This window comes from Neovison vison, chromosome 6 (genome assembly GCF_020171115.1).
Source record: "Neovison vison isolate M4711 chromosome 6, ASM_NN_V1, whole genome shotgun sequence".
In the NCBI taxonomy this organism is placed as follows: Eukaryota; Metazoa; Chordata; class Mammalia; order Carnivora; family Mustelidae; genus Neogale; species Neogale vison.
Window position 1 is genome coordinate 200,863,503 of NC_058096.1, and position 24,877 is coordinate 200,888,379.

At 44.6% G+C, this 24,877-nt stretch overlaps 1 protein-coding gene across 3 annotated transcripts in view; it reads right to left on the bottom strand.

Annotated features, from left to right (window-relative positions):
• Window positions 1-24,877, bottom strand: part of CACNA2D3 (calcium voltage-gated channel auxiliary subunit alpha2delta 3) — an 863,447-nt gene that overhangs the window by 57,955 nt on the left and 780,615 nt on the right. For all 3 annotated transcript variants that reach the window (XM_044253365.1, XM_044253364.1, XM_044253363.1), the window contains 4 exons: window positions 15,066-15,141; window positions 12,298-12,350; window positions 10,709-10,764; window positions 1,820-1,931 (listed from right to left, as the gene is read on the bottom strand). In XM_044253365.1, the coding sequence (XP_044109300.1) occupies window positions 1,820-1,931; window positions 10,709-10,764; window positions 12,298-12,350; window positions 15,066-15,141 (297 nt within the window). The remainder of the gene's footprint in view (window positions 1-1,819; window positions 1,932-10,708; window positions 10,765-12,297; window positions 12,351-15,065; window positions 15,142-24,877) is intronic.

Consider the following 24,877-nt stretch of genomic DNA (forward strand, 5'->3'; position numbering starts at 1 on the left):
GATGTGGATGGAACTAGAGGGTATTATGCTGAGTGAAATAAGTGAATCAGAAAGACAATTATCATATGATCTCCCTGATATGAGGAATCTGAGAGGCAGGGTGGAAGGTTTAGGGGGTAGGGAAGGAAAAAATGAAATAGATGGGATTGGGAGGGAGACAAACCATAAGAGACTATTAATCTCACAAAACAAAGTGAAGGTTGCCAGGGGAGGCGGTATGGAGAGGGTGGTTGGGTTATGGATATTGGGGAGGGTATGTGCTATGGTGAGTGCTGTGAATTGTGTAAGACTGATGATTCACAGACTTGTACCCCTGGGGCAAATAATACATTATATGTTAATTAAAAAAAATTCGAGAGAAGCGATACACAAACTATTAAATCTAAAAGAGTATTTAGCAACTGGATACAAGATATTCCATATACAGAGTTGTTCTCATATTTTAACAATTATTAATTAGAAAATGCAGTTTTAAATGTATGCCATTTCTGATAGCAGGAAAAACTATATGTTTTCAAGGTATAAATCTAACATAAAATTATAAAACTCTATGAAAAGACATGTAAATAAAAAGACATAGTTTATAAATGTAAAGTTCCAGTATTATACAAGATAGCAATTATCTTCAAATTAATCTATAACTTATAGCAATTTTAATCAAAACTGTGTCATAATTCTTGGATATTAACAAGCTGATTATAGAATTAATATCAAAGAGGAGAGAAAAAAATAGCCATGACAACTTAGAAGAATATGTAAAAGATATTTGTTCTCCTAAATATAAAATCATATTATAAAGCTCTAATAATTAAAGAGCTATGGTATTGACATCAGTACTGACAAACCATAAAACCTGGAAACAGACCTACATACAGATGGGAACTCACCCTATATGACACAGGTGCCACAATAAATCAACTGGAACAAAATAAAAAGACCATTCAATAAGCAGTGCTGGTTGACAGGGAACTATATTGAAAAATATGAAATTAGATGCTACCTTATGGCACACACAAATAAATTCAAGAGAGATTCAAGTCCTGAAGGTAAAAGTCAACACTGGAAGTATTTGGAATAAAACGATTTGAGAATACCATTATGACAAGAGGGCACAAACTAATTTCTTAAAGCACAAATGCACAAATCATAGAACAGAAGAATAAATTAGACTACATTAAAATAAAGGCAAAGGAAAATTTATGCATCTAAAGACATTACAAAAGATGAGGAGTCAGATGAAGGACTAGGAAGACACATATGTAAAGCATACAACTGGAAAGAAATTGCACCCAAAAACTAGACCACCAAACCAGTAAGAGTGGATTCATCACCCAACAGGCAACTGCCAACAGAAATGAAGGGTAAAGAAACCCAAATGATCAATAAAACCATTAAAAAAAAAAAGCCCAACGTCATTAGGAATCAGGGAAATGCCTAGTAAGCGACCAAGACTCATTCCCCAGATGTCAGATTCCAGTGACTCCTAAAGATTTGATGCCTCCAGGAAAGATTCAGAAGGATTTTTCCCAACAGATGGTTGAAATGGCCAACCATCAACTGGGAAAACACGAATTAGGACTTTTTCCAACCAGCAATAAACTCAGCTAAAAACCTTGTCTATTCTAGGATACATTCTCAAGCATTTTGAACCTTTCCCAAGTTCTAAATGATCTAACAAAGCCAAGTGACGTTTTTTCCAAGCCAGGAGAAACACCTCCTCACACAAGAGGGCCACCATGATTCCATCTCTCACTGTGATCGTGAGCACGCAGACACATTGGGAGTTCTACGCTGAGCAGAAAGGAGGCGGGAGGCTTACTTGGAGCAGTCTTCACAAGCAATGTTCCCTGAGGTTTCCTTGATGGTGCGCTCAGAGACAAATGCTGGATATTCAGTATCACAAGGCTCCAGGGTCTGTTTCAATTTCTGGGCTGTAGGGATAGGGGAAAAAAAAAAAGTAAAAAAGATAAAGAACAAAGGCACAAGCTTTCTTGTGACTGGCAGCCCACAGTAACTCAGAACACAGTTCTCCTCCTGCCGCGCTGTGATTTTTCTAGGCATAGCATAATGCATTATTTTCTAATTAGTCAAGTGATTTCATCTGCCAAGCAACTCTATAAGCTATAATTCCTCAAGCCGTTGTGTTGGCTTCATCCACTATCATTTATGCATCACAAGAATACTTTCTGGGACAACATCAGTCAACGGGTCTCTGACTTCAGACTTACTTGAACTCAGCAATAACACATATGTGTATTGGAATAAATGTATAAAATAGAAGTTACACCATATTATTTAGGGTGAGACAAAGGTCATGATACAATTGCATGGTTTTATGGCAGAAACAAAATTGAAGTATGGAATAGTAAAATACGTAATGTCTTTGAACCACAGCCATATAACTGATCTTACTCTTATGAAGTTCCTTGTCCACGAATGCAGCTAGATAACCCTGGTACATGGATGGGTACCTAGTAGGCACTTGGTAATGTTTCAGTGGTTGATAAAATAATGTAAACGAGTTATGTCCAGTGGGCAAGTTCCAGAAACTCTTTTAAGTTTCCATTTTTTTCGATGTCTAAATTGGGGCTAATCCAGTCCCTCTAACAGAGGGCGATTTCAGAAGTAAATGAAACATTATATGTTGAGTACTTAGTAGAGTACCTGGAACATAATGAGTGCTGCGTGAATGTCAGTTAATAATAATAATAATAAATGGTAACAACAGTAACCAATAACAATAAGAACATTAGCATTCTAATGACACCATTGTAATACTGAAATGATGATGATGGTAGATACTGTAACATAGTGGTTAAGGATGAAGACTAAAAGAGAAGTTTGGAGTATAAATCCCCTGCTCCATTGCTTCTGGCTAATCCTCAGTATTCTCATCTGCAAAATGGAAATGGCAAGAGTATGGGTCCTTGTCACAGGACTGGTCATTCATTAATATCTTACCAGTAGGGGGCGCCTGGGTGGCTTAGTCGGTTACTAACTTGATTTCCGCTCAGGTTATGAACTCAGTTCAGTGTTCTGAGACGGAGCCCTGCGTTGGGCTCCACACTGCAGGGGAGCCCGTTCACGATTCTCTCTCACCTTCCCCTCTGCCCCTCCCACTCCTCTAAAAAAAAAGAGATCTTACCAGTAGAATGTTCATAGGTTTCCAACACCCAAACTTTGTACAAAGTTTTTGGCTGATATTTTATATGGAAATATAAACACCTATTTATAAATATAGAATATTTATAAATATAGAATATATAATTTACATTTTCAACTCCAAAACTTGGTAGGATTTTAACAAAATGCTGTTTTGACAAAATCTTAAGTTATATTCCCAATGCAGTTGGTTGGATGTCAGAAGCCCGGCGACATTTCATTTCATTCATTCATCAGAAGCCCAACAAAACATGTCACATTTTGTGAAATGGCCGTGGGGAGGCTGCCGGCACTAAGTGGGCCAGCACAGGATTGCTAAGTGCAAAAGGAGCCCCTGGCAACCACCAGATATTTGTTGGCTGATTAGGAAGCCATGTTCCAAGCATGTATATTCTAACGTGACTTTTTTTTTTTTAATAGAATTTTCCCTAAGCGTTAATTATTTTGAGGAAATTGATTGGGGGTTTGGGGTTAAAGCATAATACATTGTCATTTTTCTCCTCTCAAAGGAGAAAAAGGAAGTGGATTCAATCAGCTTTTTTTTTAAATGTATGACCTGTGATTTTTCAGAAACTGGTCACTGACATGAAAGGCACGATGCCCACGCCAAGGCTCGGAGTTGTTCTGAGTAATGAACCGACCAAGGCAGGCACGGCTCTTCACCAAGGGCCGCGTGTGCTCACTTCCACATACGTGCAGGTGCAGACATGCAAAACAGCCTTCACCAGACGCTAGCTCTGGAGCATGTCACCACCCATGTGCCGGGAGCTGGACTAATCACTTAGCAGCGAAGGGCAGAAACTAAAGGGCACGAATCTTGGCACCGCTGTGGGACAGCAGGTGAGTTCAATCTCGTGACGCCTCCGTGTTCTCCTCGGTAAAATGGGAGTAAGACGGAATAACCTCACGTGGTTGTGTGAGAATCAGACGAATTCATGCCTGGCAAGAGGCGGTGCACTGTGAGGGGCTCTTTAACCCAACACGCTTCCTGCCACGTGACTGCGTGTTATTACGCCGAATCGTCAGAAACGGCGGGCCTTTCTGAAGCATCACTTTTTGCTTAGAAAAGACCAGTGACCACCTCCCAGAGTCCTGGCTCCACTGCAGGAACAGCATGGGCAAGTGTCATGCTCCCAACAGCCAGGGTCCCCCACCCTGCCTGCCGCCCCGTCCCCCCCATGCCCTGAGGTGCTGGTTTTAGGAAGCCCAGGGCTAAACAGCCCCAGCACAGAGCGGGGGCACCTGGTGGAAACATCGTTCCCTTCCACTTTCTTCTCCACTGCCTCTGATTTTGTCAGGACGACAGCTTTGTCGGATGCTAGGGAGTTATTCCCACCTTTCTTTCTTTTTCATTATTCTTTCATTGGCTCTGCCCCACCCCACCCCCGCCTTTTTTTTTTTTTTTTTTTTTTCATTTGGGGAGGCCACCCATAAAGCTCAGAGCATCTGGCTACAATTTGGTCACACTTTTTATTTTCATGGTTCTTGTGTTCCCAATTGACTCCTTTGAGTAGCAAGTGAGAGCGACTTTCCACTGGGGAAACTTCCTTTTAATATTTAAATTATTCGAATTTCAAAAAAAGTGAGTCCCTTAAAATGAAATAAAGATCAAGTAAAAAAACAAAACAAAACCCAAACAATGCGGATTATAAGTGGATACGGCTCTCGTATGCAGATGGCACATATAAGCTCATGTTGGTAACGGCCTCGTTTATTAAGAAACCACTACATGCCAGATGCTGTTCTGCTTTACATGTATTAATTTATTTAACAGTAAAACATGACAAAATGAAAAAGAAGAATAAACTATAAGGTGGGAATCTTATAGTGGGAATCTTTTTTTTGCAGGTTAGTGAATGGAGGAGACAACTGAATGAATTGCCAAATTCATCCAGTGAGTATGTGGCAGAGCCAAAATTTGAACTTGGGCCTTCTGGCTCCAGAACACATATATTTAACTGCTCTGTGAAGTTCGGCCAATGAGAGGAAGGAAGGACGGTCTTTGGGCCGGGCTGAGATAGGCAGTATGCATGACTTAAACGGGCCCGATAATTGCACCATCTCTAATTGTAATTGTCTGGGCCCAGTTACTATGGAACGAGTCCAGCGCGCTCAGTGGTGAGGCTCATTTGGCTCGGATCCTTCCTGGAGATGAAATCTGTGTTCCCTTCGCAAGGCACCCATACTGATGAGGCGATAAACCCTCGTCGACTCTGTCCGCAACACGACTATAGACTGGCTGCTGATCGTCTGCTGGGCTTCTGGGCCACATGCGAATTATCATATAAAACCATGGCCACATTTAATCGAAATAACATGGTTTACAATGAAGACCTTTCTTTGTCTGGAGCGCTATGGGCACCGCATATATTTGCGGGTCGGTCGTTACTGCTCATCTATGCCATTCTGAACCGCTCTGGCTGCCAGGGATCTCCTGAGCGCTGTTTTAGCCACTGGGCATTTACATCACATTATCTTACAAAGGTGGAGGTACTAGAGGTCATGAAGTTCAGCTGGGCTGATTCCTTGTTGTAGGGAAAATGGGGTTCAGAAAGCAGACATGGCCTGCCAGAAATCCCCCAGAGAGAGACTCACCATGACCATCATCTACTTAAACACCAAAACGGCCATCACCACCTTCACAGCCCGTACCCGCGAAGCCCTCACCCCACGCCAAACACGCCGCTAGGCCCTTTGCCTGGAAGGAGTCCTCCCAGTCCTCACCGCCAGGCAGTGAGGAAGGCCTGCCGCTCTCCGGACAAACTACACAGATGGACAAACTACAGCCCAGAGAAATTAAGTGACACTGCCCGCCCCAAGTCACGTTGCCATGAGCTCGGGAGCCCAGACCCGCTTGTGCACAGTCACGTCGTGCGGCCTCCGTTCTGCACCGTTCCACGGCTCTACCTCCCGTCCCCATGAGGCCGGCGGCCCCAGGCCGAAGCTGTGACCTACCACTCACTCACAATGAAGCACCCAATGGAGCAGCCACACAATTGAATTTCTTTAATTTTCCCTTAGCAACAAATGTCCCTGATGAGAATAACTGACTGGGGTTCACAGTAATTATGGGCAGACAACCGGGAATGAATAGAGTTGCCGTTTGAAAAGCTTTCCTCTTCTTTTGTCTCTGTGAACGCACCCCCATTCATACTCCATGCCAGCAAGCTCCGTTCTTTGTGCAACTTTGCCAAAATGATACCTTTGTGATAATCAAGCAGAAATGGGCTTCCACAGTCCCCTTCATTAAGGAAATGAAGCAGATAAACAGTGTAATTATGGATTCCATTTTTAGCTAAACAAAGATGTATGTCTCAGCCCAGGGTCTTTATCTAGCGAGGGAATGGTAAAATTAGAATGAAGAAACCTTGCAAGTCAATAGCGCTGTGAAACTTTTCTCTCCTTATGCTCTGGGTCTGAGAATTTACATTTTCCTTTAACAAAGATCCCCAGCTGATAGCAGCCTCAGCCCCGCCAGCCAGAGGACAGCTCCCCCATTCCATTCTTTTCTCCATCTGTGAAATGGAAAAAGGCAGCTCTGCCCAGCCGAGGCCTATAGGGCAGAATGAGACAGTCCGCGTACAGCAGCCAGAACCACACAGGGTCCAAGAAGACAGGCTGTCTTGCTCATTGCCATCTAGCTGAGCTCTTGGCTCACATCTGAGCCCCTCATCTAGTAGCTGTCTGACTCATGCAGCTCAGAAAGGGTTAGTGACAAATTCCAGCAGTCCCTACCTCTCAGGGATGATGAAGGGATCTGAAGACGGTCAAGGGCCCGCACTCCGGAAATGGGAAAGCACTCACTGTATGTTAGCACTTGGTGTGGTGACGACACAGTTGTCTGACAAGGTCTGTCTCCAGTCTGGGAGCAGGTCGCACATTGTGGCAAAAGGGCAACATGACTTGGAATTATCTATTAAGGAACTTTTAGAAAAGCTTCTAAAACATAACACAGAGAGCTTAAGGATCACATGATTGCTCTTAGCTGAAACAGGGGGGTTGGGGGGAGGGGATGTGAAACTTCAGAATAGGGGCCTTCATACATTTCTGTAAGCATCATGAATGCAAAGACCATATCCTTCTTCTTCTTCTTTTTTTTTTAAGGTTATTTATTTGTTTGAGAGTGAGAGGAAAAGCACAAGAAGGGGGGAGAGTCAGAGGGAGAAGCAGGCTCCCCACAGAGCAGGAAGCGCACTGTGGAACTTAATCCTGGGACTCCGGGGTCATGACCTGAGCTGAAAGCACACGCTCACAGACTGAGCCACCCAGGTGCCCCCATATCCTTCTTCTTTATTCTCCATCCCCTACCCCATCCTCTTCGGTCTTATACCAGGGTTTCCCAAGAGTGGCACTACTGACATTTTGAGTAGGATCATTCTTTGTGATGTGGGGCTCTGTGTCCTAGGATGTTTAGCTGCACCCTTGGCTTCCACCCGCTGGTTGTCAGTAGCACCACCCCCCACCCCGTCGCCCCCAGTTGTGACAACCAAAAATGTCTCCAAACATGGCAATGACTCCTGGGAGAAAAAAATCCGCCCCGCCTTCTCCAATCCCCCTGTTAAAAACCACAGATCTGAGCAAAGATCACAGTGACTGCAAAGTCACATCAACAAAAACTTTTAAACTGATTGTCAAATCCAAAGGACCCAAACAGGAGCGTGGGCAGATGCCTGCGGCAACAGGTTATGGGGAAGGGAAGCAGGCCAGGGGGAGAATGGGGGGAATGGGGACGCGGGCTGGCATGAGAAGATGGGCCATCCTCACGCTTACCACAGAAGCTCCACAGCCGAAGGAGGGCAGGCATTCTGTTGGGCAGAGGAATGCCAAAATGATCAGCCTGCTGCCCTCCGCACTGAATACACTCCTTCCACAGAGCCAGGATCTCAGCCACAAAAGCCACCGAGGCCCAAAGGTAAGCACCGCCCACCGCGTGGGGTGCGCTGCCTCGGGGCCTCGTCTGCGCATGCGCTGCCTCCGGGCCTCGTCTGCACATGCGCTGTGTGTGCACCGCCGAACCCATCTCTCACACCGGTTGGGTTCGTGGTAACTTCTGTGGACTAATTGGGAAACCAGAGCCCAGGGAGATCAAGAGACTTGCCCAGGAGGGAGCAGCTAGCAAGCAGCAAAAGAAGGCTGCCTGGAGAGCCCAAAGCTAGTTTGGAAGTCGAGGGGACTTGTCCCCAGACACTTCGGGCTGCAGCGAGAGCAGCCCTATGACCAGCTTGTAGTTCATTCTTTTGTCCTCTATTGATCTTCCTTCTTCCGTCCCTCCCTTTTCATCTCATCTAAACATTTTCATCCCTAATAGTAAAACTGTGCAGAAGCCTGTGGAATAAGAAAAGCAAACAGAAGAAGGAAGCAAGCACTCATTTGGTAGAACCCTTCCCAGCTCTCACTTTCAAATCATGTGCAGTTTTCAAACAAAGTCGGTTTGTGTTATAGGTAGAATTTTCTTGGGGGACATAATAGTCTTCCCTTCCTAATTCATACTTTGTTCTCTGCTTATTGACTCCCCGCTGGCCATACTGATTGCTGACCCTAATTAAATCCATACCCCCTACTCCCCCATCACTGGATGCTTTTCTGGGGGTATATACAGTTCTGTATATTGTTTATCTTGCTCTATTACTTAATTTCATGAACATTTTTGATCCCGTTGAAAAGATCTATTTTCAGAAACAGAATCTTGTTAAAAGGGTTTCTCTGCCTCTCTGTGGATTGGTTGTCATTTATTTTGAATTGTCTCTATTATTCAGCATTTAAAGAGTTACCAGTATTTGCAGTCATCTGTTCCTTAGTGACAATCATCCTGTCCTAGACCCCTTGGCTCTGACCCCAAATTATTTTCCTAGGCTAGATTTTCTCAAAGTGGGGTTGTGGACGTTCAAAGCAGGCCCTAACCCAGCAAGAAGGGGCAAGCATGGAGCTCACACATTGAGGGTCACCAGGACTCTGTGTGTGTGTGTGTGTGTGTGTGTGTGTATGAGAGAGAACAGGACACAGAGATGCTGTTCCGCTGGGTTCTCAGCTTTTCAGGGTTGGGCCAACCCCAAACACTCTTGGATTCAGTTCACTGTAATCAGAGTCCATCCGGTGCAGCTGTGTGCCTGAGAACACCTCTCTGTAGGTGTCCCTCCATGTCATCCTCTAACAAGAAATGAGGGAGTTCCTGAATTTAGGCAACAGAGGCCTATTTGTAAATTATAAAGCCTTGATGACAGTGGCAATACTGGTCATACCCGACATAAGAACAGTTAGGGTATTCAGTAAGCAAACACTGTGCACCTGCTATATGCTGAGCAACATTAGGTACTAAGGGATAACAGTGGCTATAAAGCATAGCTCCGGCCATCAAGAAACTCTCGTGTGAAGCCAACAAAGTGAGGCAATAGTGGCGCAGAAGAGCTAGCAACATAAATAGGTGAGCTGACTGGATGGGAGCAAGAAGGACATGCTTGCTAACTCTTCCTGGGAGAATCAAGGGAATCCTCCCCGGCCAAGATCTTAAGGGATGGGAGAGGAAATGTCAGATTGAAATATATCCAGCATCTGGGGAAGGCTGAGACAATTTTCATCTACCTCTTTGAAAAAGATAATTTAAAAATAATAATAATAAAAATGGTAGCCGTCTGGTCTACTGCCGGTTCCCGTCATCCCAGGTAAGCAAATGAACATGCATGAACACACACAGAAAAGAAAGAGCAGAGCGTTATCTGAGAAACAGCGTGGGACGGAGCAGGTGGGGCAGATGGCTGTGAGACGGCCCTCATTAAAGAGCCCCGGTTTTGTAGGGCATGGGGACTTGACTCGTCGGTCAACGGTGTCAGTGCTGGTATCCTAAGTTAATTACAGTTGTCATTTGTTGAGGGCTAATTATGTTCCAGTCACCATGCTCAGCATAGAGTATGATTTATCGTTAAACACACATATGACAGGAGGTAAATATTATGTGCTGTGCCTCCCATTTTGCTTACTATGGGGAAACTGAGTCTTGAAGAGATAAGCTAACTTGCCAAAGGCAAACCTGGGAACCAGCACTGAAATCCCTACTGATCCACCTCTGCAACTCATACCTCTAAGAGTTTCTACTAATTCCTGCTCAAATCACTGAAGGCTTTTGAGGAGGGAGAGTAATAGGACTGGATTTCTATTTTACGAGGATAATCATGCAAAATGATCAAACAAACGAAAAACCAGAGTGGTTATCCATTCACTCCTCCTGAAAGAGGCGATGTCTCCCCCTTCTATTTTAAGCACTGCCCAAGAGCTTTTTGAAGAATTCACCTGTGCAATGTTATGACCTCAAAGTCTTAGTTAAGGAAACAGGTCAAAGTGTACGTTCCACGCGGGCAGAATGAAAGTTGGAATTTTTGTGAGACTGGACGGCGCTGCCGAATCGGCGCAGAGGATGCCTTTCACTGACAGAGCAGAAAAATCATCACTTTGTCCTGCGTAGTTGTATGTGAGCTCATCCTGGATGAACAGGAGCCAGGGAACTCTAGCTTTATCACTCTGAGCTGAGAAAGAGGAATTGGTGGCTGCTTACCTTTGGCTGTCATATCTGAGTGCCACCAACTGCAGAGGTTAAATTCCACCAGGAACCTAAACAGGGGATGCAAAAGCCCAGGGTTATTTGGTCATCTGCCCTCCTGGACGGAACAGGGACATTCTGTTCTTTTCAGCATTGCTCACTGCTTTTGAAACAATAACACCCTGATCAGAAGGTACCCAGTAGGGTTTGTTCTGGGACCACTGAATTTTCGCTGGGCTTTATCTTACTTGTGAAAGGTTATTTGATCATCAATGCCAGCCAAACCCTGAAACTAGGTTTCTTCTAGACTCAAGGACTCTGTTGAGAAATAACCCTGTTTGTCAGCAGAAATGGTTTTCCAGCTATAGTCTGAGTCTATTTCCAAAGTCAATTTCCAAAGTGTTTCTTCTGCCTGGATGCTAAGATACAAATAGCATATTCTTTACCTGGACTATGATCTGCAGTAATAAAGGATGCTTCCCAGATTTATACTGCAATGCAACAGCCCTGTGTGTGTGTGTGTGTGTGTGTGTGTGTTTAGGCACAGATGGAACAAATTTCTCTTGATGAACTTTTGCCACAATGCAATTTCAAAAAAAAAAAAAATCAGGATCTCTCCATGGCTGGTAAAAAATGCAAAAGTAATATAAGTCATCCTCCAAATGAATAGTAATAGATCAAAATCCCATCATTTTTCTTTTAGGCTACTACCTCAAGCAGCTCACTGTCAGTCAAAATCTCACCATTGTCTGTTACTGTATTTTCTGCCTCTTATGTATATAAGAGAAATGAATTTCAATTTATAATGTTGTGAAATTAATATAGGTTACATAAAAGCAATAAAGAAGACAATGGCTCTTCGTCAAATGGGAAGAGATCTGCCTCCAGCCCTCAGAATTGGAGTCGCAGTGGGCAAAATCAGAACCTGAGAATTTGGCGTAGGTTAAACAATTTGGTTTTCATGCTCGTCTATGGAATTCCTCCCTTTCACAGAATACAGTGTTTCTGTCATGTGTCCAGTATCTTTTCTGGGAGTCAAGCCTTTTATCTTTGTCCCATTTCAATCTGACCTAAGTCACACACATGCATCCAGCACCCTTCAAATAGGACCATAGCTTGACAGGGTAAACAGTTAATTCACACCTGAGAAAAGTCCCCAGCTCCTGACCCATGAAATACACAAGCTCCCCGTCTCCTGCACAAGGCCTCCCCTCCCCCCCACCCCTTGCACATGCCAACACATCCGAAGGAACACACTGGGCAGCACTGGCAATTTGTTCTTCTGACCACAGCCCACCCAGGCTGCATTAAAAACAGCCAGACATCTATGTTAAATTTAACACTAACCACAATAAATAAATTTGGTTTGTATATTGCATGCTCTTATTCTGCTAAGCAATGACATAAGGGCATACGCAGTGACCATGAATAACTGAAAGATAATTTTCTGGTCTCAGCTTTCAATATTTCGAGATGTTCAGTGAGGTTATCTCAGAGCAGTCTGAATCTAATGGTTGTTCAAAACATGAAACACAGTCTTCCGATTCACTGTATAATACAAAAGAAAAGCAATACTATTTAAAAATGTGGCCAATTGTACTTACAAGACAAGTTCTGTCATTATCCATTTTACTGCAGCGAGGAAGGCATTATAAGGCTGAAGAGAAGAATTCAGTTCATTGAAAACAATGCATCACACATGAAATTTGTAGTTTAACTTAAGGCTTTACATAAAGACAATGTTATTCTTCAAGAGAGATTGATATCACGTTAAAAAACATTGAAGCTCTAGCTAAAAGAAGACATGGTTGGATACTGTATCCTAAAACTAACACTTTAAAACTTTGAACTCCCCTGTAGTGAGATGTGATTTACAAGTAAAATAAACATGATCTAATACAGGGGTTATCTCTGGGAGGAAAAAGGAAGTTCAGCAAACGATGTTTAAACCTTTACCCTCCAGGGGCTAATATTTTGCAGCCTAATGCTGAGGGGCTAAAATCATATAACTAATTTCAAATGGTAATTCACAGATCCACCTCTCAGAAAGGTGATTCCCTGTTCTCCATCACTGCATGTCATTCACTGAAATAAGCACAAGTTGCATATACTTGATTTTAATGTTGCCCATGAGTTATGGAGGATTTAAGCTGCCTTTTCTCCCGCAGACATATTTAGATTTGGGGGGGATGGGTTGGGGAAAGAAAGACAACCATAAAAACATGTGATTTTATCCTTGCAGAAAATCCCCTTCAACTCTATAAAAGAAGGCATTGACAGCCTAATCTTTATTTTAGAATATTTTAATTTAAAAAAGCAGCTGGATTGTTTATTCTATGATCCTTTCTATGTGGATAATTCAATTTCCTGAATTCTGGGAAAATAGCAAGTCTCCCCCTCCGTTGGTTCTTTGAATCTACATATGCCAGATATTCTAGTAGAAGGTGCACTTGAGAGAGACACTGACTTTGGCAAAGCCCTCCCCCAGATGGCAGGTCCAGAAAAATCTCAGAACCTCTTGTGGTTGCCTTTAGGTTATCAGAGAACTGAAATGCCAAAGCCTGGTCTCCAAAGTTATGGGTATTTAATCCTACCTTCTGAGCATTTTGATGATAAAGATGAGAACCAGGAATGGGGGGATGATCCCGTTTTAAATAAAACAAAAACTAATTTATATACCTCTAACCATTCTCGACATTTCCCTTTTCAAGTCAGTAACTCAATGAACAAAACAACAGTAATAACAGTCTACTGGGGTTATTCTCCGCCCACACAAATTTCAGACTGGTTCTCTGGCTCTGATTTAATTGAGTGTGTCAACATCATGGCCTGAATCACAGAGCCCTCGGGATTAGATTCAGATAAGGATGTGAATTATTAACTATTTCCTAAAACCCAACGCAACCCGCCGCCCTGGGGTTCTGCCATTCTATTTCTTATTGCTTGGAAAAGAACCATCTTTCTTTCAAAAAGACCCTGGTGGTCAGACCCTGGGACTGTTCTGAGCCTTTGTACCTGCCGGGATGGGTGTAGTGACATTTTGGGAGTCCTGGGTAGTGTGGGTCCCTGGGAGGAGGGAATGAATAGAGAGATTAGGGCAGCTCTGGAGGTGGGGAGGGGCAGGCACCCAGGCAGCTCCCTTGGGGCCAAGGGGGTTGGTGGGGGTGGAAGTGAAGGGCACTCAAGCATTCTGTGCCAGACACTGACTCAATGTATGGGTATACAAAGGGATTATGTAAATACAGGATTAAAAATTTAAATGTACATTATCATTCAGAAGAGTAAAGCCATTGAGCTCTTAAGCCTGATGATGAAAACATATCTTGGGAACATTTTAAGTCTAGAAATATTCATGCTAAGTCTAGGGAAGTTGGATTTGGGAAGGCATGTTGATTCTCATTAAAAAGCGGTATTTTTCAAAAACATTCAACTTTCACTTCCTAGCTGCCTTTCAGAGATTTTCCAGCTCCAAATCACTTCTTGCCCCCTCAGTGGAGGAGAACCACGTTAAATATTTGGATTTTAAATAATCTCCCCTAAAGATCTTACATCTGCAAATGAGAAGGTGTGTGTTTATATTTTAAAAGCCAAAATAGCTCATAAATTTTGTGTTTCAAACCAGATTTCAGGTTAATTTTTGGAATTTCCAAAACGATAACACGCAAAGATTATATTTATTATACACACATGCAGGGTTACATCAAAGTATACTGTAACTGTTTTTCCTGGGTTTTCAGGTGACGGATGGCCACACTTACATTGCTTATACATTGTAAATTATATTTTTTTAACTGGCAGCAAATTATAACAGTTAATTTCCGGCAGTCTGAAAGCCTGTTTCTAATGATACGATATCTATGTTGATATGACATCATTGTGACATCACTGATGGAACCAGCTCCAGCGAAAATGACCCACCACCAAAGCTCAGCAGAACCCTGATTAGGGTAGAGAATCTAGTATCCACATGTGAATTTGTTCTTGGACTAATCAGTTTCTTACAAACCAAAGGGAAGACTTCTGATGAGCCAACCCAAATTCTCTTTAATATGAGAATCAGAGAATCGCCAAAACGTTTCCCCTTTTCTGTCCATCAGAAGGGGGCACATCTGTCCATCAAAGATGTAAGTAAGACCCACTTATCATTCATATAATCAGTGGATTTGGGTTTGAATGGAAGTGGTTTTTCTTAACCAGTAAAATTGGAGACACTTTAAAACATTAATGGTTTAAACATTGGGTTAAACATTGGTTAAAACATTCATGGTTTTGAAAAAGATACACTTGATTACTCCAAAGGTAAAAACATGCTCACACTGAGAGGCAGATAGAAACGTGTCCCTGTCTTTTTGGGTGATTGCACCATACTTACATCCAGTAGCCTGCTGGCGCCATCACTGCTGTCCTTGTTGGCCCTGCACATGGCTTGATAGTCATAAAGGGTAATTCTATAGGAAAGAATAGAAAGGAGGATCACTAAATGGGAAGCTACAGGCGAACCAGCATGGTGAATGGTCACCGCACCACCACCAAGTACAGCAGTGACAAACACAAACAAACACAGGTCTAACAAAGATGACAAATGAGGAACATGCAAAGTCTAGGACTGGAGACAGGGCCACGTCACACTTGGAACCTGCAGAGCCAAGGGAGTAAAGGTATTGGGGTTAGGTAAGGAGAGAGGGATGGAAGCCCACCAGCTTGATGAAACAATCATTTTGGTTTAAACAAGGTTGATGTGCATTGATGAGTATACTCCAGAGGGATGTTGCTGTTCTGAACTGGATTCTGGGCCCTGGAGGGAGTTTGCTTGGGCCATGTCTCCAGGATGGAGGAGAGCTGGGAAGGGCCATTTTGAGTTTGGAATTGGCAGGATCCACTCTCTCTCAAGCACTAGGAAGCAATCCTACACCAAGATCAGCCAGGCGCTTTGACAATTTTTTGGAAATCAGTTGGCTTATCGGTTGTAATCCCCACTCCCAGCTACCACCACCATCATGGTGACTATATTTTGCTTTTGAAAAGAGTGCCACTTATGGGGACGCCTGGGTGGCGCAGTTGGTTAAACGACTGCCTCCGGCTCAGGGCGTGATCCTGGAGTCCCGGGATCGAGTCCCACATCAGGCTCCCAGCTCCATGGGGAGTCTGCTTCGCTCTCTGACCTTCTCCTCGCTCATTCTCTCTCTCACTGTCTCTCTCTCTCAAATAAATAAAATAAAATCTTAAAAAAAAAAAAAAGAGTGCCACTTATGAAACAAGAAAATGGATATATTTTTTTTCTCCACCAAGGATGAAAGTAGAGCTCTCATTTCCAATTACAACCTTCTCTCAATGGCCAAGACATTTCACTTTATAATTGTTGCAGATATTTTAATACTCATCAACAATTTTACAGAGAATGGAGAATGGTAGCCAGTTGAAGGTTCTAGAAGGAGTAAACACCTTATCCCAGAGGCAGCATGCCTTCCATCCTCCCACCAGCCCCCCATCCCATTACTCTGGCACCCCAAAGAAGAGGCACTTGAAGTCTGGTCTGAATTACGTAACTACCAGATGACGTGTTAATACTGAGATACATGAACTCCTAAATGATTGCAAGGAATTCTCTCTGAAGGAGTTCCTTTCTAGAATAATACAGTGCTTAGCAAAGTTCAATGGAGCAGGACTGGTGTTGGACCCTGCGCATTAGCCCAACACCCAGCATGAAGAAAGCATTCGGCTGCCAAAAGTTGAAAGCATGAATGATTGCCTGATTGCTTGAATCTTGACAGGAAGATGTCACAACTAGACAGAAGAGGTCAAATTCAAATAAGGGGTGAAGACCTCCTCCTCTGGACAATAAGCTAGAGGCATCACACAAATGGGTTGAACAAAGAACCATCTACGGGCACCAAGTAGAAAACTAACCATGCTTGACCAGGTCAAGATGGAAACCAGCTCCTAACCAGAACCATATAGGTGACTTTGGTAGCAGAGCCCAGGAGAGCTCCAGTGGTCACACGATCTCCCAGCAAATCCCCAAAGCCTCTCCCTCATCAGAACATTTCTTCTGGTCTCATTCCCTGTCCTCTGGCTTTTTCCTTCCTGGCAGATGCCAGGAGAATCTGAGTTTATTGAGACAGAAACGTAGCCCATGAGCCAGCCAAGCATCTGGCTCAGGGAAGTCCCCTAAACAAATCTCCACTGAAATGCTCATCACTGGCATAGCCCTGCTGCTACCCCAGCCATGGAACCAACTGCAGACCGCACAGGACAGCTCTATTCGGTCCTTGATTGCCCCACCACACCAGTCTCCACCTCATCCAGGGGATATCTGTTTGTGCCCCTGGAAGGGCTTTCTAGGACTTGACAAGAATTGTGATTGGCTCCGTCCTTTTCATACTGCTCAACTCTGTCTCCACAGTGGAAATGTGGGCCAGAGCGTGGTGAGAGGCGGCATGGGCTGAGTGGAACGTGCCTGTGCTTAGAGTCGTGCGGACGTGGATATGGCCTTGGTTTGGATGGTTATTATCCAGGTGCCATTATCTAGGGTGCATTTTTTTTAAGATTTTATTTATTTACTTATTTATTTATTTGAGAGAGAGAACATGCACAAGCAGGGGGAGGGCAGAAGCAGAGGAAGAAGGAGTCCAGTGCCCGACACGGGATCAATCCCAGGTCCCTGAGATAGTGACCTGAGTTGAAATAGGACACTTAACCGACTGAGCCACCCAGGCGTCCCTCTAGGGTATAATTTTGAGCAAGATGATAACCCTCTTCTGAAATTTCATTTTCTCCCTTGTAAAATGACTCACAAAGATGTCCTAAGATTTAAATAATCAGACGTGGAAATACACTGAAATACACTACTTAGCATGCTGGCTAAATATGATTCTTATAACAGAAAGCCTCATTTTGTTCTTTGTTGGAGTTTGGAATCTCCAAGCTACCCCATTCCCAAGGCCTCAACTGACTGGTCCTGTGGCCTCGACAGCAGCAGCTTCGAGGCCAGTTAGAAGCCAGTTAGAAGCTCCATCCTTACCCGTCCACTTATTACCGCTGTTTTGCTTGTTTTGTTTTACTCTTTGGGCACCCCAATTTCCTCTGTCATATGGTGAGAAAAATGGCTACGTCATGGGTTGGTTGTGGGATTACCGGAGGTTACATACGTATCGCATTTAGCACAGGATCTGGTCCAGAGGAAGCTTTCAACAGAAGGCAGGGCTGCCGTGGCTGTTAGAATTTATTAGTCTGGTTTTCATTGTCATTATTAATTAATGGGGGTCGTGTTTAATGCAATGGGAACTGACTCAGCTTTCCCCAGCTGGCTGGAGGATGCACAGGCCTCCTGATTTTCTTAGCTCATTGGCACAAAGGATGCAGCGTAAAATTCACGTCTGTTACTGCGGTACAAGACACCTTCAGGAGTCGCTCTGGGGTTACGGAGACGTGACATGGGAACTTCTATCCATGGGTTTCAGAGCTGAGGACCATGATAACAAGAGCTCATGTCTTCTGAGCGCTCTTTAGCAACTGTGAGCAAGGGACTCCAGGAAGCAAAGCCCTACAAGATAATTCTAATCATCCCCATTTCACAGAGGGCTAAACTGAGTCTTAGCCAGCTGCAGCAGTGCGTCTGAGTTCACACTCCTAACCAACGGCAGAGCCAGAATTCCAGGAATCCCCCTCACTCTGCCTTCTGCCCATGAGCCGGCTCTGACAGATTCTGGGACATGCTTAGAATCCCGCCCCGTGCCCCATCCCAGAATGGGATGTCACAGAAAATGCTGCCTAACATAAGGTCTCATAGCCCAAGTCCTGAATCAGCTTTCAAGTCTGTGGTCAGTGGGCCAGGAGGGACCAGCTGGCTGGGCCAGCAGAGCCCCTCAACAGCTACCCTCCCAGGAAAGTGCAGGATTCTCCTGGGACCATCTTCAAAGGCTGGAGTTTACACAGTGAGGCCAAACTCAATGGCTGGGGGGCAGCCTCCGGGCCAGGAATCCTGCCTTTCGTTTCCCAAGGAAGCTTTCCTGATCCCATTGCCATCGAGGAGGTTAGAGAACAAGCCTTCCCTGTCTTCTCCACGCTTAGACAGCTTTAACTAGATGTTGCAGAAAGAGAGACTTCCAGATTATTACCCTTTTTGAAGTGATTTTGTTACTGTTTTAAATAACTCCATTTTGTGGCTACCTGTATCCTGTTTGGCTGATTATAGTTAAAGAACATGATAATTGCCTGCTTTCATTCGGCTCTAAAATAAGCCCTGAGCCACATGCCCGGCCCAAGACTGGTGCAGCACGGCTGCCCTCAGCAGTGGGAGTTTATCCTTATTACAGATAACATGGCTTAATCCCCATGACATCCCCACCAGGCCACTCCAGCCGCAGGCTGCCGCTGAGACCTTATCATTAACATCTCCGCGCTCCCCAGACGGGTCTCTTTGAAACTGACGGAAGGCAGATACAGTGAGGAGAAACTCAAAGTGCTGAAAAGAAAACCTAGACAGCCCTGTGTGCCCCGCGGAGGACAGGCCCAGGGCACTGGGACTTGCAGAAAGCGATTTTACTGCGCTTTTCCAACGAGACAAAAATCATGACCAAGAAAAATATTTCTGCTAAGAATTAGAAGGTTCAATTTCAAAGGCATGAGCTCAGCTTGTTTCGACTTGTGAGTAACGGCGGGGACCAGCATTTATTAAACACCTACTGTGTGCCCACAAGGTCAGGTCCTTTCTCTACAATGACTCACTGGATGAGGGCTGCTTAAGCAATTTGCCCAAAAACCAATCTTGAAACCGCGTAATGTTTGTAAATACAGTCCTAAAAATGGGACAGGGAGGCATCTGACGCAGAAACTCACCATGGGACCTATTTAAGCGTTTTTGAATCTGCAAGTACGAGAAGTAAAGTGACTCCCTAGGGTAGCATGTAAAAATACGTGTTCTTTCGTCGAGCTATAAAATGTACTCTCTGGGGCAGCTTTCAACTTGCAAGGGATAGGACAGGGCCCAGGAACACAGAAAATTCTTAACAAAGCCATTGTCACGAAGGGAAGCCTTACTTGTTCTTACATCTCAGAAAACCAAGAGAGGGGAGAAGCTCCATCTGTTGATCTGAGTGTTAACAGGAAATCCAACAGGTGCTATCCCTTTGCTCCTTCTCACACTGGTGGCCATATCATCCCAGAGCAACTTCTCACAGAGACGGTACCACTTTTCAGGGTCAGCCCAGCACAAAGAATACAGCAGAGATGCGGAATTTACATGATCCTGGCCCTGCCCGCTTTGAGGCCCTGCCTGGGAATCCCTGGCACAAATCTAGTGAATGAGCATCCTTCCTTAGCAGAGAAGAAGCACCATGTGGCCACACACAAGGCCCTGGGGCTACTGGGGGTCTAGTGCAGAACCCTGAGGAGTGAGCCATGGGAAAACGCCTCCCTCACCGTATACTTGGAGCACCAAATGCTTTTCATCAGCAGGTGCTGATAATATAAAACAAAGCAAAGTTTCAGAGAGTGGTCATGTCAGCATCTCACCCTGGTAATAAAAGCAGTAACAATAATAACCAATTACTTTCTGCCAGCATGCAGGCATTAGCTCTTGTGTTCGGGGCACGGTGACATGTTATAGGAAAAGAAACAGGCTCAGAAGGTGAAATCACTGCTCCAAGGTTATTACAGCCCTGAGTGGACCGGCTGCTTGGATCTTAAGGCTAAGGATAATATGCATGCATGGGGATAAGAGCACCTAGCTGGCAGTCTGACTGTCCGTTCACCTGCCCCTTCCGCAAAAATGAGCTTAACTGAAGGGGAAAATGGAATCCTGATTAATGCCACGTAGAAAACATTAAATTTTTTTTGCCTCTTTGTTTGAGTAAGAAATAGAAGGAAACAGTGGAATTCTGCTTGGGGAATGAGTTCATGTAAAACCCACTTGAGGCAAGAAACCTGGATGCTGGGGGAGCTTCCTTAGGCTCTGCCAAGTTCATGTCTACATTTCACAGCACTGCACCACCACGATGCCTGTGCAGGGCTCAACACGGTGCAAGGCATGTAACTGAGGCTCAGCGTGCCAGTACCTAGGGACGCTGGTGTTGCTGGTGCCATTATTGCTATTGGTCACCCCCACGGGTGTTATTGAGTGTTCCTTCCTGTGCTGCTTGGGGTCCAGCATCGTGGACAGATGAGTTAGTCGGTGCCCATGACCATTTGTGTTCAGGACTGCAATGGGTAGGTGGGGTGTGGGGGGAACTGGGTGCTGTGAACACAGCCCTATCTCTAGAAGCTTTTCCAAGTGCGTATCACAGGAAATCAGATTCAATATTTAGAGGACAAGTGTGTTCTGAAGCCAGAAGGCATGATGCATGTGGCAGAGATTATTATAGTCTCCCAAAGTCCATTTTCCTCTTCTGCCAAGCAGAACCCTGACTTTTTGGTATGCACATTTCCCAGGTTCCTTTGTAGCTAGGAGAGGCTGTGCAATGAAGCAGAAATATTGTATGGGACTAAACACTTGAATAAATAAACCTTAATTTACTTTAATAAATCAATAGAATTACTTGTTAAAATAAATTACAATCAAGAAATTTTAATTGGACTTTTTTGGACCTCCCTGGATCCTCCTCCTTCTGCCAGCCTAGACAGCAGATGTGATGGCTGGAACTAAGCAGCTATCTTGGACCATGAAGTAACCTTGAGTTTAAATGCCAACAGAAGAAGGTAGAGGAAAAAAAAGATGTGGTTGTGAGTCCATGACAACAACAAATTGGTATTTTTAGACTTCCTTCATATAAAAGAGAAAAAAAACTGCTATGTTCTTTAGCCCCTTGTTATTCTGAAATTTCCTATTGTTTTTAGAAAAACTAACTGGTATATTGGACTCAACGTTGGATTGAGAAACTTTCTTTCTCTATCTCCTAAAGCCAAATGAGCATAAATGTGAACAAGTATCTCTAAAAGAAATACTTCAATCTACTCTGACTAGGGGAGAAGATGAGGGAGGATTGGATCAATATGGTCTGCAATTCAGAATCTGAGAGACATCAGTGCAAATTCCATCTCCCCCACTCACTGCTGTGGGTGAACTCAGACAAGGCCCTCAGATGCTCAGAGCCTCCACGTCAAAGGTCCTCCTTTGTCAAATGGAAATAATGGTGGTAGTTATGTCTCGGAATTGTTATGGGGATGCGTGAAGGTTATACATGTAAACTACCTAGAATGATGTCGGGCCTCGGTACCTGGTATTTAATAAATGAGGCGTGCTGCTATTACGATGAAGAGGAGGGCTGTGATTCTTACTGCTGTCATGGGGGATGCTCAAGCAGCAGCTTTAAAGTGCAGGGCCCTGGAATCTTCATGTCTCCACATTCCAGAAAGTTTGGCTCAGAAACACACTTGTTCAAGTCGATCTGTCTTCTTGTTCCTTTCAGTGCCACCTCTGACAAAGCATACCTCTGTGGAAACGGTCGGGTCAACAGGAAGCCAAGAAGCCATTACACTCACGGCATGAGTGTTGAGTATTAGACACTGGGGGAGCAGTCGGCAGGAGAGAGCAGCCCTCAGACGTAACCGACGTCTCCTTTGACACTCTCGAGACTCCAAGGCCAAGACATTGGCCGAAATGTGATGTGATGACCAAGGACAGGGAGAGCTCCCCTCACTGGCCATGGAACCTAAATAGAGCCTTGTATAGTTCCATCCCGCAGAGATAGGAGAAGAAATGGTCCAAGCCCCAAATTCTGCCTGATGTGTCACCTTTCTAGAAAGGCAATTTCAAGGGCAGAAGGAGCCACTGCGGGGAATTCTACACAAGTCAGCTATGTTAATGAATGTGTGGGGCGAGGTGCAGAAGACATTCACCAGGCCCCCTGGGGAAAACACGGTCATGAAGGAGTGAGAGCTCAGGCATGTGGCACTAAGTGCATAAAATAAACAAAACCGAAAAAAGCAAAAAACACATAGTCCAGACAGAGAGGAACTATCAGTAGCTCCCAAAGCAAAAACAGATTAGCAGGCAGACCGTTTCTCTGCAAGCCAAAGGCCAGGTGTGCCCAGTTGGTCTTTGCTTCCTCAAGCTTAATCAGATCCACAAAGAACAAGGGAAGACCTTTTGGCAGAACCTACCAGGACGTTTGGTATAAGCATGCGTTATTCCATTTAACCCCCACCAGCAGGTATGTGAATAATTCTTTCAGGTCTGTTTTGCTGCTGAGAAAACTGCAATTTAGTGAGTTAACGTGGCCCAACGTCAGACTGCTCCAAAGTGGACCTCATCTAGACCGGTACCCTGGTGCTCTTGACTTAATGTTCCTTGACCCTGACTGTGCACGAGAAGCACGGGGATGCTCTCAACAAGGCATAAAAACCCCAGCCGGATTTCCCATGAATCTCCTGGGGTTGCCGCCTGAGCACAGGCATGTTTTAAAAGCTCTCCAGGGATGCTGGTTGAGCCCAGGCCCCCAGGCCCACCCCCAAGGCTGTGCCGTGGAGGTAACTGTTGCTAAGGAACCACTTTGGGGGGACCTTAGGGATTAAAATAAAGAGAAGAAGAAAATGAAAAGAAAAAAAAAAAAGATCTCAGACATTTGGAGCTCTTATCCAAGAGCTAATCTCCCCTTCTAGCTGCACTAACTTGGCCATTTGCAGAGCAGTTCCCTATACTTTGTTTTAGCTAATTCTCACAAAATCCTGCGGTCCGTATTTGGGTGACGAAAAAAAAGGAGGCTGGGAGAGATGGGAAGTCTGGACAACGCCACACAGTACGATTCTGGTGCCCAACCCGGAGTGCCCATAGCTTAAGCCCAGTGTATCAAGGAGACCCTCTCAGGAACTGTGGATACTCTCCTGTGACTGGCTACACACACACACACGCACACACACACACACGTTTTTCACTTTATATATAATTAAAACATACATACATAGATTTTCACTTTTCCTGGATATTTGACATTGAATTTGAATCACTAGGGACCAGCAAGGGGTGGGGGAGATAAATGAATTCTAAGAAATTGCTCTTACAAGAACTCTAAGAAAAATATTTTGAAACTAGATGTTCTCTTAGTAATCATGAGAGGGGGTGATGTCACTGCCAATGACAGCAGAGAGAACCCATGGAGTGTGGATTTTGAGAAATATGAAAACAAGACTCTTCCGGGATGTGAATGCGAGTGAAAAAGAAAAATAGCTAAACTGAAAAACCCTAAATGAGTCACCACCCAGGGAGTCCACTTACTCTCGTTGTAAGAATGAAGAAGCACTTGGAGCTCTCGGTTTGAGAAATACAGAAAGCTGACCGGGCGGACGGAATCTCATGAGAAATCACAGAGAGCCTGGGAACGCGCTTGGTTCAAAGAGGTATCAGCTTCAGCTGGAGGAAATCTGGGCGATGTTATCGCATGGTTGGCCTCCCCTCCCGCAAGTCCCGCAAGTTCTGCTCGCCCAGATAAGACACTGCTGAGCCAACATCTTCCTCAGCTACCTTTCCCTTCTCAAACAGAACTGGAAGAAGCTCCAAGCACAGCACAATGCTATCGTGCTCTGAACCAGGTGAAGGGCAGAGCTAGACATTCTCTCTGTGCTCAGAGTACAGCTCTCTTACACAGAGACTTAGGGCAAGTTCTTAACCTTTCCAAGCCTCATCACTACCATCTATAAAATGGGTATATTTACACCCAGGGCCAGGGGCACGGGTATGCACCCTGTGTAATTTCACAGAACCTCATACTTGGTGGAAGGCTCTGGTGTCACTGCCTTGAAATTCTTGAAATGTTCTGAACAAGGGACCCTAGATTTTCAGTTTGCACTGGGCCCTGCAAGTTATGCAGCAGGTCCTGTTTATACCTGTCCCACGGAGTTGCTGGAAAGTACGGCAAGAGGTTAAGATGTGTCGGGGGCAGCCCAGGCCTGGTGTGGGGTAGGTGACTCAGGGAAGGAGCCATTGTGATCATTGCTTTCACACTGCTGAAGCTATTGGTATGTTATTTGGACCCTGGATACTAATGTCACAGGTAAGCAGGGTAAACAGAGTCAAGTCGAAGACTGAGCTAAAGTCACCAAGAGAGACCATCTTGTCTCTTAGACTGTTTGCACACACTGCAGCAGAACTTTCTCAAAGCTCCCTCAAGTTGGTGATTGGCACAAGTCTTTGGCTTCCCTCTCTTCCCCATGGCACTATAGACCTAGAAGTAGATATTCTGTCCCTCCCTC